Genomic DNA, 17,873 nt, shown 5'->3' with positions numbered 1-17,873 from the left:
GACTTGCCAACACTGCAAGATGATTGTGTAGGGTGTGCATAAAAGAGGAAACATTTCAGGTGAAGCTTAAAGACTCAGATAAGATCCACTGAAACTACAAACAAGTGAGGTATGTTGTCACTCCCCCCCAAAATAACCCTCCAAACTGAAGGAGGGCCCAGGATTTAAGCAGGGTGTCAACATATGATCTTATGATTCAATGATCTGCTCTTCCATCCAAAAACTTACAATGTAATGATGATCACATTTCAGCTGTGCATGTGAAACCAATAATCTATAACACATTGTTTGAGGCCACTTATTACCAGAAACTAGAAACCACACCCCTTTCCATTTTCAGGGTTGTGTTTTTTTTCTAAGAACAAAGCCAACACAATCAGCATATTTCCCCTTTCTTGACAGGGTTGTAAAATTTTCTGCTGAACACAAGGAATTGCAAACCATGAATATACCAAAATGCCTTTCCCTGGATCATTTGGGGCTGGAAAGAGCTGCTAAACTTTCATAATCAACATGATAACTGTGTTATGGAAGCAACCATGACAAAAAAATAGTGTGAATTCCTGAGGGTGTAGATCACCCAGAATTGTTGTTCAGAAGTGAGGAAGGGCTTGTTCAAATGACAAGACTGTCACTGGAGGTTTTGGAGAGATGAGGACTGGGTTTCTTATCTAGATGTAAGAGAAGACCTTTTGTTTTTAACATGGCAAGAATTTGAGTGCTGCTAACCCTGAATAAGGTTCCTTCAGTGGTGCAATAGACAACAGATATGGTGGGAACATCTCCAAGAACATCTTTGTTTCAGCTTTCCTTCCTTTTTTTTTTTTTTGCCTTATTCAAAGTGTATGTTGTGGGAGCACCTGGAATCACCACAGAAAGGCTCTTCTTTACCAGTTTTTGCAGTTCCACAACTGAACTTACCCATCACACACTGTGAGAGGATTTACTAACCTGGGGCTGGCCTGAACCACAGGAAAAGCAGACAGGTGGCTTGGACAGAAATGTCTGGGGAGGGGAAAGCCAAGGTGTTTAGAAAGTGAAGTAGTGGACTTACCACCACACCTGGAGAGGGTTGGCTCAGATCAGAGGGGCTTCTCCAGGCATCATCCTCTATAAAAAGCTCAGGATAGTGAGCCTGGGAAACTTCCTTGACCCAGACTTTCATGTCTGGTTCTGTTGCCTTCCCATTTCTCCCACTACCTGTGTCCATAGAGGGCAGGGAGAGGAGAGGGGGAGATGTCGTGCTCCCAGCCCCCTGAAGCCCTGCTCACAGCTTGGGGAGAGGTACTAGAATAACAAAATCCTAACCATGATGTTCCCAGTGAGTAAGGGATTGTAAAAGAGCTTTCCATTTCTCCTCCTGGTGACAAACCCTGGTCCCTGCTGGAGTTAAAAACAGAGGAGAAAAGCACATGAGGTTTAATGCCCAGCTCTCTAATCACAGCAAGAAAAGAAGAAATACCAACAAGGGGTGAGACAGGGAGACTTGGTGTTATTTAATGCCCCTGTTTTTACACATCAAGCCTAAGCTGCAGAGCACACAGATTAAACAGCCTCAGCTACTGTCCACCACACAAGCCGTCATTTTATTCTCCAAGGAACATGAGATGATGCTATGGCAGGAGGTGGGGCTTGCTTTGGAGCTCGGTCAATACATTTATAGCTCAATTAGACTTGTTTTTTCCAGTAGAATTTGGTCTCAGGTCAGAATTGGTACACAGCAAGGAGCCAGGGGGTGTGCCATTAAAGCTACTGGTGAGGAGTGGTGGAAGCCCAGTGACCAGGCAACGAGGGTCGGTGCAAGATGAAGGTGTTCCTGTCTCTTCTGTTGGTTGCTGTCACTTGCAGGGAATTTGGTAAGTTCATGTTCTGATTTAACCAAACTTCTGCAGGAAACACAGCATGATGGCATCCTGCTGACTCTGAAGTCCATGATTCCCATGTTGAGCAGTTTTCAGCCAAAAAATCCATCTTTGGGATATTTCCAGCCTGTCAGATGTTTGAGACCATCATGGTCTCACTCTTATTGTTCACCCAGGCTGCTTAGGAAGTGGGAGAAGTGTTACCAAGTGTGATTGCTTTAATGCAAGTTCCAGCTCTCCCTTTTTACATGTTCTTGCTCAATCTCACTCTCATCTTCTTTATTCTTTTATTTATTTACTTTTTTGGGGGTGCTTTGGTGTGTTTTCAACTTGCTGTTCCTCTTTTGATACTTAATCCTGGAACCCAGCTAACCAGTTTAATGCAGAGTGTAGAGACTCTCTCTAATTACATATTGCATATGTGGTTTACTAAACTTCCACTAGTAGAAGTGGAAAAGATGGGCTGGGACACAAAGCTGGTGGCCCAGGTACTGCAGAGCTGATGTTTCTAGCTCTGTTTATTAACACGCTGTGGTTTGCATGAAGTCAAGAACAATTTGGAAAACAACCAAGTGGGAAGAGTTTTAGGGATTTTCCAATTTGCAGGAGAATTTGAGAGCTTTTCCTCACAGGGAATGACCCCCATCAATCCTCCCTCCTTCCTTTCTGTCCCCATTAGGCCTGTTGGAGGTGATAGATTTGGAGCATACAGGCAAGGGGGACAGACAACAGCAGCCTGATATTGGGGGTGACCTATCTGGGATGTGGAGGTAGGGAACAAGCCCCATGAGTTCAGGTTATTCAGGGATGTCATGCAAATCTTCCTCCTCTATCAGGGGGATTCAGTTGCTTCTTCTTCATCACCAGCTCCGTGAAGCCAGCCGTGGAAGGTTGTTTGGGATATTGGTTGTTTTATTCCCTAGATAATAGGGAATTCCACCCCATCACAGAAGGACCCACATGAGTGGTGATGCCATAAACTCTAATGGCAGAAGGTGACTGCATAGTGGACACCTGGCCATAGAATCCCCTTCTCTTGATGTTGCCACCAGAATAACCTCCTGCACAAAAACTTCTTTTGCACTGATGATCCCAAGCTTAGAGTTGGTGTCAGCCTGAGAGGCCAAGGGAAGTCCTCTGCAGGGTCAGTGCAGGAGCTGTGATTGTTAATTGGAACATTCACATGCTCTGCACAAATCTTCCAAATGCAGGGCAGGACCTGGTTTTTATCTGTGCCTGCCTGAGAAGTGGAGCTACATTAGGATTTTTTCCTTTGTATTTATTTCCTTTTTATGTAAGGACATATTCCTTTCTCCAGCTTTGAGTCTGCAAAGCAGATTCTGCAGAGAAAGGAAAAGTGGATAGAGAAAGAAGGGGGACTGGTAATATTTTTGGGAGAATACAGCTGCTGTTTGGAGAGGAAGACCCAGAGGTGGAACAGTAGCCCTGTCTTTTGTGTAATGCACATGTATCCTGGCTCTGGTCACTGGTAGTTCAAAACCTTGGGATGCTTCTGCTGTGTCAAGATCAATGGGAGCTTCTTGTGCTCACCACAGCTGCTACAGCAGAGATCAATCATCAAGGGTCTCCAGAGCAGGAGGTATTTCCTTTCATCTTTATACCTTGTTCAGTCTGGGGAATCATGTTCTCTTCTCAGTGGAGAGACAGCAGTTCAGAGAGGAACATCATTAAATGGCAGAGGGTGGCTTAGAGAGAAGGAGGCTCTATGGTCAGATCTCCTTAAGGGATGGACAGAATCTAGAAGGCAGAATGTAGCAGGAAAGCAACAGAATGAGGTGAAATTCAGTCTATAATTGATTCACCAACCTAATTTTACCATCCTCCTTCATGAGACACTGTCAAGAGTTGGGAGGCTGGGGAGAAGAAGCCCTTGCTGTGACCCAGGGCTGCCACATTTCTCCCTTCTTGTCCTCCATCAATTCCCTGTCTCATGAAGGTGGGCTGAGTCAGGGTGGATACTTGGATTTCACAGTCAAGCATTGACAAATCTCTTCTGCACACCTTCTCCTCTTCAAAGCTGGGCTAAAACCTTGATGTATCTGCAGTTCCTCCAAGCTTTCTTCTGGGCATGAGTGGAATCTGTGTAATTTTGGCATTTCCTGGAATGACAGTGAGAGTTAAAGGATGGAAGATCTGCCAATGTCCAAGTGAAGTTACTAAAATACCTTCTAAGGAATCACTAGATTTTCTGCATTTTAATCTCCTCTTTTGCTTTCAGCACTCTGAAAAGAATGTGATGTAACCACATCAAAATATTTTAGCTGATTTACTTCTTTTAAAAAAGTCTTCTAATACGTCTCTTCCTTTTCATACTTGAAGTTATTCTTGAAGCTATTGTATGTCTGCTTATCTATGTCTAAGTTCATGGGCTCTTTGGACAAAATGGGACCACTACATGTTTGTTATCCTCACAAATATCTCCCCACACATCACAAACTGACCAGGTTGTTATTCCAAAGCTTGTTTAAAACGGGGCTTTCAGGGCACAGCTCTTTAAGTATCCAAGTCATGGTATTTCCTCTCTTCTCTGCAAGATGCCAGCTGGCTATGGCTGCTGGGGAGCTGCCTCATATGCAAAAGTATTGTTGTTTCATTCCAAATTTTGGTTATTTTATTGCATTAAACACTTCCTGATCCAGTACCTTCTCCATCCCATATTTCGTGTTTGAATCAGTTAGTCAGAGTGAGGTTTAAGAAAGTATTGGGTCTCCAACTACCTGAAAGGAGGTTGTAGGGAGGTGGGATTGGCCTCTTCTCCCAAGTGAATATTGACAGGATGAGAGGAAATGGCCTGAAGCTGCTCCAGGGGAGGGTTAGACTGGATATTAGAAAGAATTTCTTTACCAAAAGAGTGGTTGGACAGTGGGACAGGCTGCCCAGGGAGGTGCTGGAGTCACCATCCCAGGGAGTGTTTAAAAGAAATGTAGATATAGTTTAAAAGAAATCATAGTGACATGATTTAATCATTGAGTGAGTAAATCAGGTTATGGCAGGGGGATTTAGATTATGGTTGGACTTGGTGATATTCAAGGTCCCTTCCAAACAGGATGATTCTATGATTCTATACATGTGTTGGGGACATGAGTCTGTTAATTTAAGTCCTTTTCTTTCTTTCTTTCTTTCTTTCTTTCTTTCTTTCTTTCTTTCTTTCTTTCTTTCTTTCTTTCTTTCTTTCTTTCTTTCTTTCTTTCTTCTTTCTTTCTTTCTTTCTTTCTTCTTTCTTCTTTCTTTCTTTCTTTCTTTCTTTCTTTCTTTCTTTCTTCTTTCTTTCTTTCTTTCTTTCTTTCTTTCTTCTTTCTTCTTCTTTCTTCTTTCTTTCTTTCTTCTTTCTCTCTTTCTCTCTCTCTCTTTCTCTCTTCTCTCTTCTCTCTTTCTCTCTTTCTCTCTTTCTCTCTTTCTCTCTTTCTCTCTTTCTCTCTTTCTCTCTCTCTTTCTCTCTTTCTCTCTTTCTCTCTTTCTTTCTCCCTTTCTTTCTCTCTTTCTCTCTTTCTCTCTTTCTCTCTCTCTCTCTTTCTCTCTCTTTCTCTCTCTTTCTCTCTCTCTCTCTTTCTCTCTCTCTCTTTCTTTCTCTCCTTCTCTCCTTCTCTCTTTCTCTCTTTCTCTCTCTTCCTTCCTTCCTTCCTTCCTTCTTCCTTCCTTCCTTCCTCCCTCCTTGCCTTCCTCACTCATTTCCCACCTTTCCTTCCTTCCTTCCTTCCTTCCTTCCTTCCTTCCTTCCTTCCTTCCTCCTTCCTTCCTTCCTTCCTTCCTTCCTTCCTTCCTTCCTCCCTTCCTCCCTTCCTCCCTTCCTCCCTTCCTCTTTTCCTCTCTTCCTTCCTTCCTCTCTCTCTCTCTCTCTCTCTCTCTCTCTCTTTCCCTCTCTCTCTTGCCCCAAAAGGAACATGGATTCTGTGGCTTTGACTTGTCCACTGATGAGTGTCATGAAATCTGAGCCTGATGCCGACGCTCCCTCCCCACAGCTGCATTGGGTAGCTCTCAGGCGTAGAGTTAGTGAGAACAAAACATCAGCCCACAATGGGCAAAACAGAACAATCAGGTTTGCTTTGAGTAAAAGCAGAGGGATTGCTGTGCATGTTTATAAAAGGGCTTTTTCTGGCTTACTGGTTAGGATGAAGTTACATAATTTATTTTCACAGAATCATTGAATGAGTTGAGTTGGAAGGTCCATTTAAAGGTCACCTAGTCCAATCCCTCTTCAGTGAGCAGGGACATCAACTAGATCAGGTTGCTCAGAGCCTTATGAAGCCTGACCTTGAGTGGGTCTAGGGGTGAGGCCTCCACCACCTCTCTGGGCAACCTGTTCAAGTGTTTCACCACCCTCATTGTAAAGAACTTCTTCCTAATGCCTCATCTAAATCTGTCCTGCTCTAGTGTAAGGCCATTGTCTCTTGTCCTGTCTTTACACACCCTTGTAAACAGTCCCTCCCTAGATTTCTTGTAGACCCCCTTCAGGCACTGGAAGGCTCCTACAAGGTCTCCCTGGAGCCTTTTCCTCTCCAGGCTGAACAAGCCAAACTCTCTCAGCCTGTCTCCACAATAAAGCTGCTCCAGCCCTCTAATTATGTTTGTGGCCCTTCTCTGGACCCTCTCCAACAGTTCCGTGGCATCCAGCAACTGCACAGAATAGTTCACCCTATCTTAGGCTACCCAGTTACCCCCACAGTGATAAGGCAGAAGCAGCTGGGCCAAGCAGCTCCTCCTCACTATTGTAATGAGTTTACTTCTGCTTTTTTTTTTTTTTATTCTGTCACCCTCATCATTTTTTGTTGGAGTTAGGAGGTTCCAGCACTTTCAGCCCACATTTCCTGCATGTTCTAGGGTGCAAATCCAAAAATCAAATACATTTATCCTTAAAATTGCTCATGGGCTACTTAAGGGTTATGAAAGAGCAAACACAAACAAAAAACCACAACCTACCAAACCCTCAAAACAAAGCAAGAGCAGAATAACCAACCGTCTTTGTGCCCCAAACATTCAGCCTCTTGGTGTTTAGAGGACTTGCCTGTATCAGGAGGTCTCCTGTGTGTTTGTCTCTTTTTTTGCTTGGCTGGATGTAGGGGGTCTGAACTCCCATCTGAAGCTGTCCTTTGACCACCAGACTTCTGTAGTTCTCATTTCCACTGGTTCAAATGCCTTTTACTATTCCACTTGTCTTCTCAGTATGAGTATTGTGGAAAGATACCCTCCACAGAGACACCTGGAGGGGCATGGATAGAATCTGGTGGTCCACACGAAGACCAACCTCACGTTTTTCCTCCTTGCAGTGCAAACCTTGCAATGTTACTCTTGCCATGAACCTGCTCCTGTTGAGAATTGCCTGAGGATCCAGAACTGCACAACGAATGAAACCATGTGCAAGACTACAATGTATTCCCTGGAGGATGGTGAGGGCAATTACTTCTTTATCCCTTTTTTAAACATGAGTTAGTGTTTCTGGGGTGAAGATTGCTGGTGTGGAGAGGAGCACCTTTTCTCACTGAAGTATATGAACCTGGAAGAGAGCTTCTGCAAGGCAGAGAGCAGTCTTCTGCTGTTGCCTGATGTGAGAGAATAAGTAGTGAATGCAAACTCACAGTTAATGCTCAGCACTGAGCATAGTTGGAAAAAACATGTTGACTTGAGCTTGAGACATGGAGCTAAAGAGTTCTGGCTCTCCAGATCATTGCACAATGGGTGTTGGGAGACCCTCCTACACCTCTTCAGTACTTAAAGAGGTCCTATAAGAAAGATGGGGACAGACCTTTTAGCAGGGCCTGTAATGATAGGACAAGGGGTAATTAAAAGAGGGAAGACTCAGACTAGATATACAGAAGAAAGGTTTTAAAATGAGGGTGGTGAAGTGTTGCAGAATGGCTTGAGCAGCAGGGCCATGGGCCCCTGCTATCTCCTCGAGAGGCCTTGAGAGTGTAACACAAATAGCAGCTGTACAAGCAATCTCTTTTTTTAGCCTAACACAAGTATAAACAATCTCTGTTAGCTTAAACTAACTCAAGGACAAGGTAGAGAAGTAGAATAATAGAAAACAAGGAAGAACCCTGGAACTCAGATGTGTGTTACTATCCAGTAAAATCACTGCAAGTAGTTGCAGTCCAGTGAAATCACTACAAGTGGTTACTATCCAATGAATTCACTACATGTAGGTTTGGAAAAGGGTATAAAAGTAACACTGTGTATTCAATAAATCGGAGCTTGCTTTATCAATCACATTGATTCCGGACTGCTCGCTCCCCTCGCCTCCTGCAGTGAAGCACTGGCCCAGGTTGCCCAGAGAGGTGGTAGTTGTCCCATCCCTGGAAACATTCAAGGTCATGTTGAATGGGGCTCTGAGCAACCTGATCTAGTTGAAGATGTCCCTGCTCACTGCAGGGAGATTGGACTAGTTGAACTTTAAAGGCCGTTCCACCCAAGCCACTCAATGATCCTGTGATTCTCTGAAACAGAGCTCTCCCCACCCAGGAACTGTTTAAGAAAGCTGCTTGAAACAGAGCGGCCAGAGACGGTGAGGCAGGCTGAGTAAGGTGGGATGACCAACTTCTGGCCATCCCGAAGCAAAACAGAAATTCCTTTGAGTTCTCTGGAGCTCTCAGGAAGGTGTTGTCAATCTGACTGGTGACCCTATGGTGCTGGTAACCTGTCCAAGTAAAGAAAGACACTGTGGAGATGGAGGCTCTCTCTTTTGCATGGTCTGTTGACAAGATTCTGCTCGCACGTGGGAGAGGCAGAGGATAATGAGTTCAGTCAAAACACAGGCAGAAGAAATGCCTAATTGACCTTTTGCAAGGCAAAGCTGATCCAGGCAGGATGTAGAGGATACAAGGTACTGTTCACCTTGTGGCTCAGTGGAAACTGTTTCCTGTGTTCCTGGTAGGAAGTAAAGAAATTGTGTTTGAGCTGCAGCGAGGACTCCGGCAGTGGAGGCAGCTAATGCTTTACTGGAGACAAGGAGAGTTCTCCTCCATCCCTCCCATTCTTAAGTATTCTTTCTTTCTCCCCTTGTAGTTTATCCCTTCACGGGAGTCTTGACGTTCACCAAGACGTGCTCCTCTGTCTGCCTCCCATCTGACGTGGACGGGATCGGCCTGACTCGCCCCGTCTCCTGCTGCTACTCTGACTTGTGCAACTTTGATGGTGCAGCTACTTTGAGGATCAACTTGGTGCTAGTTGGGATGCTAGCAGGTTCCCTTTGTGCCCTTTTCTGGACTAGACTGTGAGGAGTTGATGGGGAGGCCTTTCATGCTGAAGAACCCAATGAAGAAGAGAATAAACCCCTGCCAGCTCAGCTTCCTGGTTGGGTGCCCTGTGATCAACCCTTGACAGCTTCCAGGAATTGCTTTTTTAGTACCCACCTGTCCCACACCACCCTTTTTCTGGGACCAAGAGGGAAGCAAAGCTCAGAAAGACCCAACACAATTTTTTTAATTGACTCTTGAACAACTCCCATAAAACGACCTATGGAGTTTGATTGCTGTGCTGGTCTGGTTGGTTTTGAACTTAAAAATTCTGGTATATGAAGTATATTTAAAGCAAAAAACTCTGTGCTAAGAGTCTTCCAAACCCCCTTAGAGCATTTTCCCCAGGTGTTAGCCAGTAGAATAACTGGAATGGCCAGTTTTCTGAGCTGGAATTCAGTTATGTGACAGGTCCTCTCCACCCCACAGTTCTGTGCTGTGTTTTTGGGGTTTTTTTCTGTCTAGATCTTCTTTTTACACACAAGAAATTAAGGAGACACTTAGCTGTCCAAAATATGAGGCAAGAGTCCAAACTTCCCGTGCCAATGATCTGATCCAAGGAGGCTAAAATCTATGTTCCCTGTACCCTTTAAATTAGAATAAACATTGTGTTAAAACTGTAGTGATCACTGAAGTTATTTATAATGCACTTATCCCCTTCCCTTGCCATGGGCAGAGACACCTCCCTCCAGCCCAGGTTGCTCCAAGCCCCATCCAACCTGGCCTGGAACACTTCCAGGGATGGGGCAGCCACAGCTTCCCTGGGCAACCTGGGCCAGGGTCTCACCACCCTCACACCAAAGGATTTCTTTCTAGTGTCTTACATAAATCTCCCCTCCTCCAATTTTAATCCATTACCTCTTGTGCCCCTGTGAAAAGCCCCTCCCCAGTTTTCCTGGAGCCCCTTTCAAGTACTGGAAGGTGCTCTCAGGTCTCCCTGGAGCCTTCTCTTCTCCAGGCTGAACACCTCAACCCTCTCAGCCTGTCTCCATAGCAGAGCTGCTCCAGCCCTCTGATCGTCTTGGTGGCCCTTCTCTGGACCCTCTCCAACAGGTCCACATCTTTTTTGTGCTGAGGGCTCCAGAGCTGGACACAGTATTCCAGGTGGGGTCTGCCCAGATCAGAGCAGAGGGGCAGAATCCCCTCCCTGGCCCTGCTGGCCACACTTCTTTGGATGCAGCCCAGGACACAACTGGCTCTCTGGGCTCCAGCACACACTGGTGGCTCACGTTGAGCTTCTCATCAACTACCACCCCAAGTCCTTCTCCTCAGGGCTGCTCTCCAGCCATTCTCCCTCAGCCTGGATTTGTGCCTGAATGGTCAAAATAGCTGGCTACTTGTTGAAATATTAGGCACTTCCTATTCCCTGTCTAGAAGTGTGTGTCAGCACCTCTGCACATGGAACCAACATGAATTATGTCCTCAGAAAACTGAGAAGGAAATACAACCTTCACAGAATTTCAGTGCCCAGCACTGCTGCTTCTCAGACATGACTTTCTGTGCTCATACTCCCCTGTCCTTACCCTGTGTTGGTTGATAAGCAGAGCAGTCATGGCCCAGAACATCACAAAATGATCATGTCATAGAGCATTTAAAAAACAAATACATCATCAGGAGCCAGATTATTGGGTTATATCATCACAGGGAACAAGACTAAAAATACCAATGCAGTCATGGACACTGAGAACGTAAGTCATGGGCAGAAGTACTGAAAATGCTTCAAGTCAAGACATTGCTGGGCTTGGGAAGGTGAGCAGAGAATATCTGGTGGGTGGAGCTAAAGCCATGACACCAGAAAACTGCAGAGAAGAAAAAGTCTTGACTCCCAGTTGCAAAAGATGATGATATAATTCTGTAACCCAGTAAAAACAACATTGGGATTGTTTGTAAGCGGCCAAGTTTTTATTTGATTTGCAGACCCTCAGGGCTGAGGCTTGGACTTGCTTTGTCTTGACCTGTTTTCAGCTTTGTTTTCACTTGGCTCAGCTGTAACAGCAGTTTTTCTAATTAGCCATGTGGCTCTGCCTAATTGGGGTTTATTTTGGTTATCTTGGTGCAACAGTATGTTTACATAGTTAGCTGTAACAAGGACTTGTGTGTCCAATGAGCTATTTATGATGTTGCTGTAAAGAAATACCTGTGGAGAACAGCTGAGAGAGTTGGGGCTGTTCAGCTTAGAGAAGAGAAGGCTCCAGGGAGACCTTAGAGCACCTTCCAGTGCCTGAAGGGGCTCCAGGAAAGCTGGGGAGAGACTTTTATAGAGCATGGGGTGATAAGATGAGGGGGAATGGTTTCAATCTGAGAGAGGAGAGATTTAGATGAGGTATTAGGAATAAATACTTCCCTGTGAATATGGTGAGAGACTGGCTCAAGTTTCCCTGAGTGTGGTGAGAGTGGCACAGGTTGCCCAGGGAAGTTGTAGATGCCCCCTTGCTGGATGTGTTGAAGGCCAGATTCCATGGGGCTTGGAACAACCTGGTCTAGTGGGAGGTGGCCCTGCCTATGGCAGTGGGTTGGAACTAGATGATCTTCAATGTCCCTTCCAATCCAAACCATTTTATGATTATGTGATGCTATGATCTGACATGTTGTTAACATCTATTTTGATATGGAGTAGGCTGGAAATGGCCATTTCTTAGTGTTGCCTGTTCAAGCAACTTAAAAGAACAGTTTTGGTGGAGCTTTCTATTTTTAAAATGTCCAAAGTTGGGTGAGAAGGGCCCTCTCTTCAATGTCATTTCATGTTTGTACCAAGCCTGGCATCACAAACCAGACCAAGGAGCATACACTGGGAAAGAAAGAAACTGTGAGTGTGTAGCAGCCCTTGTTGGGGGTTTCTCCAGCTATGCCAAGGCCACAGACACAGGCTGAGCACCAAAGGTGACACCTGGGCAGAAGTCCAAACAACTCAGCTGCCCTGTGATTTCATTAGAAGTAAGTGATGAGGATTCTTCATACAGCTGCATGCTTCTGCCCTCCCTTTTCTGATGCACTTGAATCAAGGAGATTGTTTGAGATCCTTACCAGCTAAAAAGCATTAGACACAGCTGATTACAGTGCTCATGCTCCATGACTTTAATTTGTGCATCTTTGTAGCTGTCACCACTTTGACAAAGCACAGGTGAAGGAGCAAAATCTTCCCCTCCCTTCATTGGTTGTGGATGATTCACCTCTTTGATGTCTGGCCAGTTTGTCAGCACTTCAGCTCTTACAGCAGGGATCAGAGCTGCTGGATGAGATCTAGCCTGAAAAGCATAAAATTTGTGTGGGTGAGGCACTGTTGCTTCACAGTTGCACCCTCAAACCAAAACAGAACTCTCAAACCACAGGGAAATGGTATCTGTTTAAGCATAGAATAATCAAATCGTTTGGAACCTTGAAGATCATCTAGTTCCAACCCCCCCTACATGGGCAGGGACACCTCCCACCAGCCCAGGTTGCTCCAAGCCCCATCCAGCCTGGCCTTCAACACTTCCAGGGATGGGGCAGCAACAGCTTCTCTAGGCAACCTGGGCCAGGGTCTCACCACCCTCACAGGAAATATTTTTTTCCTAATATGTCTTATTTCATCTTAAATCCTTTACCCTCATCCTATCACTACAGGCACCTCTAGGAAGCCCTTCTCTGGCTTTCAAGCATCCCAGCAATGTTTTGAAGTGCTGGGAAAGTGCCATCTTTCATGTCACAGGTGCAAGGCAAGGAGAGCTTCAGGGAGAAATGGATAACTTGACACATCCAAAAGCTGCCTGAAGAAACCAGGAAGGACTTTTCTTGGTCAGTGGAGACAGACTGGCTTTGCAGTAGACATCCATCCCATCCCTTCACAACAGTTATATGGAGCTGTGATGATTTGCTGCCTAATTTTTTGTTGATGTGAATGTCTCCCAGGTGATTTGCGTTTTTTTCTAGGTAATCTAAGTGATCCTGCTCTGGCAGGGGGGTTGGACTAGATGATCTTTCGAGGTCCCTTCCAACCCCTAAGATTCTGTGATTCTGTCAGCTTGACAATGAATTTATAGAATCATAGACTGGTTAAAGTTGGAAGGGACCTTAAAGATCACCGGGTTCCAACCTCCCTGCTATGAGCACTAGACCAGGTTGCACAAGACCTCATCCAACCTGGCCTTGAACACCTCCAAGGAGGGGACATCAAAACCTCCCTGGGCAACCTATTCCAGCACTGTTGTAGATTGATCTGAATTGTTGCAGATCTATCTGAATGTAGCTTGTTGCTTCGACTACCAGCCCGAGAGCCCTTCCTCTGGACCTTGGAGCTGTCTAAGACAGGTTTCCCCAGGGAGCAGCCAGCATCAGCCAGGACTCTTGAGAAACACAACATCATTGTAGGTAGAGCTAAGCTTCCTATAACACATTTATCTTAATACATGGTGTATTCTCCCCTTCCCCACGGGCACAGCAGAGGGAATGAGTTGGTTGGGCAGGTGAACACTGTGAAAACCCTCCAGGTAAAATCCAGCTTTGTGGCTGCATGATACAGCACATGCAAGGCAACTGGGAGGCAACAAACTCCCCTGCCAGAATGCTCCGGATTTGAGACCTGGCCTCTGAAAGGCATGAGAAGCATGGATCTTTGTCATGCCTTCAGTCCTCACAAAGTAATATCAATCTATTATAATTGCTTCTTCTTCTTTAGAAGCAGCATTTCAGGAGGCCAAGGTATTTGTGACCTCCTGCTGAGACTGCAGAGCCATTCAACAATGTCTGTAGGACAGGCAGGGAGGTTTCCTTTATTATTCCTGCATAAACACTCATTCTGCTCCAGCTGACAACATGAACCACAGTCTCAAGTTCAAGGCATGCTTGTGCTGTCCCCTCAGGAAAGGCATCACCCTAATTCCCTGCAGTCCACAGAGTTGAAAGCACAACCTCAACTCATTTACTGCTTATTTATTATTCACAGCTGTTCTCATTTGCTGCATTTCTCTGTGCAACTTTCTAATCAGGCCTGGAGAGACCCGCTTGCAGCCATGCAGTGGTAGTTACCCTCTTGGGGGTCCTGGTGGACAGGAGGATGACCATGAGCCAGCAATGTGCCCTTGTAGCCAAGAAGGCCAATGGCATCCTGGGGTGCGTTAGAAGGGGGGTGGTTAGTAGGTCAAGGGAGGTTCTCCTCCCCCTCTATTCTCCCCTGGTGAGGCCACATCTGGTATATTGTGTCCAGTTCTGTTTTCCACAGTTCAAGAAGGGCAGGGAACTGCTTGAGAGAGCCCAGGGCAGAGCCACAAAGATGGTGAAGGGAGTGGAACATCTCCCTGATGAGGAAAGGCTGAGGGAGCTGGGTCTGTTGAGCTTGGAGAAGAGGAGACTGAGGGGCGACCTCATCAGTGTTTACAAACATGTAAGGGCAGTGTCAGGAGGACAGAGCCAGGCTTTGTTCAGTGATGTCCAGTGATAGGACAAGGGGCAGTGGGTGCAAACTGGAGCACAGGAGGTTCCATGTGAATATCAGGAAGAACTTCTTTCCCATGAGAGCGACAGAGCCCTGGGACAGGCTGCCCAGAGAGGCTGTGGAGTCTCTTTCTCTGGGGACATTCCAAACCTGCCTGGACATGTTCCTGTGTGATGTGCTCTGGGTGTTTGATGTGGCAGGGGGTTTGGACTGGGTGATCTTTCCAGGTCCCTTCCAACCCCTAGGAAAAAAAAACAACACAAACAAACAAAAAACCAAACCAAAACCAAAACAAAAAACCCCCAACAAACCAAAACCTAGAGATTGTACCCAGGGTGAGTGTCACAGTTTGCAAACACACTTCTGTGTGTGCAAACAGGGAAGTAGTTGTGTACACTTCTAAAATCCAGGAACTTCTTTTGAAAACTTATTTTTCAAACAAATCTAGATGGCTTCTTTCAAGCAGACAAGAATGCCCCGGGTTATGTAAGGAGAAGATTGTCTTTCACTTAATGGCTATGTAAATATAATTCATGCCCCTAAGGGTAGGGCTTTGTCATTAGTCAATGGTTTTGCAGTTGCAGATCTGTGCTCCCGTGGTGGCAACTTCACCTTCTCCTACACACACAGGCTGTGAAGGAGTTGGGCACAGCACAACCACTGATGTACAGTCTTCTGAAGATGGAGAATTGACACTGTTGCTGACATTTGAAAAGATATCAAGCTGCCAGTGACAGCAACTGGTGTATCATATAATCATAGGATGGTTTGGGTTGGAAGGGACATTATCTAGTTCTAAACCTCTGAAAAGGGCAGGGACACCTTCCACAAGACCAGGCTGCTCCAAGCCCCATCCAACCTGCCCTTCAACACTGCCAGGGATGGGGCAGCCACAGCTTCTTTGGGCAACCTGGGCCAGGCTCTCCTCACCCTCACAGTAAAGAATTTCTTCCTAATATCTCATCCAAATCTCCCCCCTTTCAGCTGGAAACCATTCTCCCTTGTCCAGTCGATGAGGTTCAACAAAGCCAAGTGCTGGGTCCTGCACTTGGCCCACAACAACCCCAGGCAATGCTGCAGGCTTGAGGAAGGGTGGCTGAAAAGCTACTTGGCAGAAATGGACCTGGGGGTGTTAGTCAAGAGTGTCTGAATATTCAGCATATGCCCAGGTGGCCAAGAAGGCCGATGGTATCTGGCTTATATCAGAAATAGTGTCCAGCAGGAGTAGGGCAGTGATTGTGCCCCTGTACTCAGCACTGGTGAGGCAGCACCTTGAATCTTGGGGTCAGTTTTGGGTCCCTCACTATAAGAAACACATTGAAATGCTGGAGCACATCCAGAGAGGGACAACAGAGCTGGTGAAGGGTCTAGAGCACAAGCCTTCTGAGGAGCTGTTGAAGGAACTGGTGTTGTTCAGCCTGGAGCAAAGGTGGCTGAGAGGAGACCTTATTGCTCTCTACAGCAACCTGAAAGGAGTTTTTTAGTGGGTGTTGGGGGGTGAGGGGGTAGGTTTGGTCTCTTTTCCTCAGTAACAAGCAACAGGGCAAGAAGAAAAGGCCTCAAATTGTGCCAGGCAAGTTTTAGATTAGACACTAGAATAAATTTATTCACTGAAAGGGTAATTAAACACTGGAATAGGAGATTCAGGGAGGTGGTTGAAACACCATCCCTGGAGGTGTTTAAAAGACTTACAGATGTGGTGCTTAGGAACATGGTTTGAGCTCTGCAGTCTTGATCCCCCAAAATCAAGGTCTGGATGCTCAGTGCATCCTTGTCCTAGTTATCAGCCCAAATTAGAACATGCAGCTATTTATAAAGGAAACCTACATCTCAGTACCAAAAATAGAGTAGAATAAAACCTCGTGAGGAATTAAAAAAACATTAGAAATCACAGCACTGCATTTCAGGTATGTCATGGACCTGGTTTGCTTTAAAATCTGTTTACTTCAGTGGTGACTAACTGCTGCATCTTTCCATGGTCATGGCAGGATTTGGCCCAGGACTTGGGTAGATAAGAGTTTCAAGGAGAGAAATGATGCAATGAAATAAGGAACAGGAAAACTTTGGCTCTATGTCTGCTCCTGTGATCAGGAAAAAGATGTTCCCACCCTGAGGTGGACCTGCCTGGACTGCAGAAAGGGTTAGTGCAGCCTGTGCAGCAACCTGCTGCCACTGACCCCTGTGGCATGGTCAGTCCCTTGGGACTGGGTGCACCCAGGACATGGGAAAGACATTTCCCAGGTCTCTTTCTGCCTGAGTGCTGGGGCTGGGGGGAGGTGATTATGTCACTTCTTAAAAACCAAGCATGAGGATCTTGGAGACAATCAGCTGCAAACTTCAAGGGGGCTGCAATTAGCACTTGACAGTTACCTGGTGCCTGGCTACAAACTCCTAAACCCCTCATTAATCTTAGATGCACCTACTCCTGCTTAAAACAATCATGTTGTCAAATGTTATTTCAAAGTTTGCAGGATTACAGGACACCATGAAATCCATGAACTCTCCCTTGGCCTCCAGGGCTGTCAAGATCTTGCCAAAGTAAACAAGTGAGATTGTTGAGCAACTAGAGAGAAACAGTAACACAGACACATCCAGCCACCCATGCATAGAGTCTCACATGCATCTGCTCCTGCTGCTTGGGCCTTTCCAGAACACACAACCATCTCCTCATAGCTTGTAGCCTAAACACTGCTTGCACCACTGCTCAGAGGTAAGGAGATGGCTGTGCCCTCTGAGGGGTGATTGATTCCACCACCCTGGCTCATGTCTCTGTGACTGGATGGGGCTTTGAGCAAGCTTGTCTAATAGAAGGTGTCTGTGGCCATGGCAGAGGGGTTTGGAGCTAGATGATCTTTAAGGTCCCTTCCAACCCAAACCATTCCATGATTTTATGATTCTATGACTTCTCAGCTTGAAGAGGTCATTCCTGTCCTCCCCAAGCAATGCAGGGTGGGGGATCCAACTCCTTGCTGGTGAGCTGGAAGATGGTTGAGATCTACAGGTGGTGGGCTGCACAGAAACATTCATGGGGCCAGGACAAGTGGAGAAAAGAGCAAGTCTGAATGGAAGACCTGAATAAAATAACCAAGAGGAGCTGAACATCTCAGACTAGATTGACATTAAGAAGTATTTCTTTAAAGAGACAGTGGTCAAACAGTGGACCAAGCTTCCTAGATAGGTGGTCAGTGCCTCAAACCCCTTGAAGTTTAAGAAACAACTAGACAATGTATCTAATAATATGGTTTAACTTTTGATTAGCCCTGAATTATTCCAACAGTTGGACCATATGATCATTGTAGGTCTATTTCAACTGAAGTTATCTTTCCCTTCCCTGCCACCAGCAGAACCACA

At 45.8% G+C, this 17,873-nt stretch overlaps 1 protein-coding gene across 1 annotated transcript; it reads left to right on the top strand.

Annotated features, from left to right (window-relative positions):
- The first annotated feature begins 1,710 nt into the window (after positions 1-1,710).
- LOC127381765 (ly6/PLAUR domain-containing protein 2-like) lies at positions 1,711-9,498 on the top strand. Its single transcript, XM_051612491.1, has 3 exons — positions 1,711-1,856; positions 7,148-7,267; positions 8,883-9,498. The coding sequence occupies exons 1-3, from the start codon at positions 1,805-1,807 to the stop codon at positions 9,092-9,094; spliced, it is 384 nt and encodes a 127-aa protein (XP_051468451.1). The 5' UTR covers positions 1,711-1,804; the 3' UTR covers positions 9,095-9,498.
- The last annotated feature ends 8,375 nt before the right edge of the window (positions 9,499-17,873 follow it).

The sequence above is a fragment of the Apus apus genome, chromosome 2 (assembly GCF_020740795.1).
Source record: "Apus apus isolate bApuApu2 chromosome 2, bApuApu2.pri.cur, whole genome shotgun sequence".
Taxonomy (NCBI): domain Eukaryota; kingdom Metazoa; phylum Chordata; class Aves; order Apodiformes; family Apodidae; genus Apus; species Apus apus.
The sequence above is the reverse complement of the archived record's forward strand: the minus strand, read 5'-3'. Positions and strand labels throughout refer to the sequence as shown.

What these genes read in the sequence shown, in the direction of transcription:
- LOC127381765 (XM_051612491.1), top strand. Translation starts at nt 1,805, where the DNA reads ATGAAGGTGTTCCTGTCTCTTCTGTTGGTTGCTGTCACTTGCAGGGAA. An exon ending in TGTCACTTGCAGGGAATTTG is followed by an intron (nt 1,857 to 7,147) that starts GTAAGTTCATGT and finishes TCCTCCTTGCAG; the next exon opens with TGCAAACCTTGCAATGTTAC. An exon ending in AATGTATTCCCTGGAGGATG is followed by an intron (nt 7,268 to 8,882) that starts GTGAGGGCAATT and finishes CTCCCCTTGTAG; the next exon opens with TTTATCCCTTCACGGGAGTC.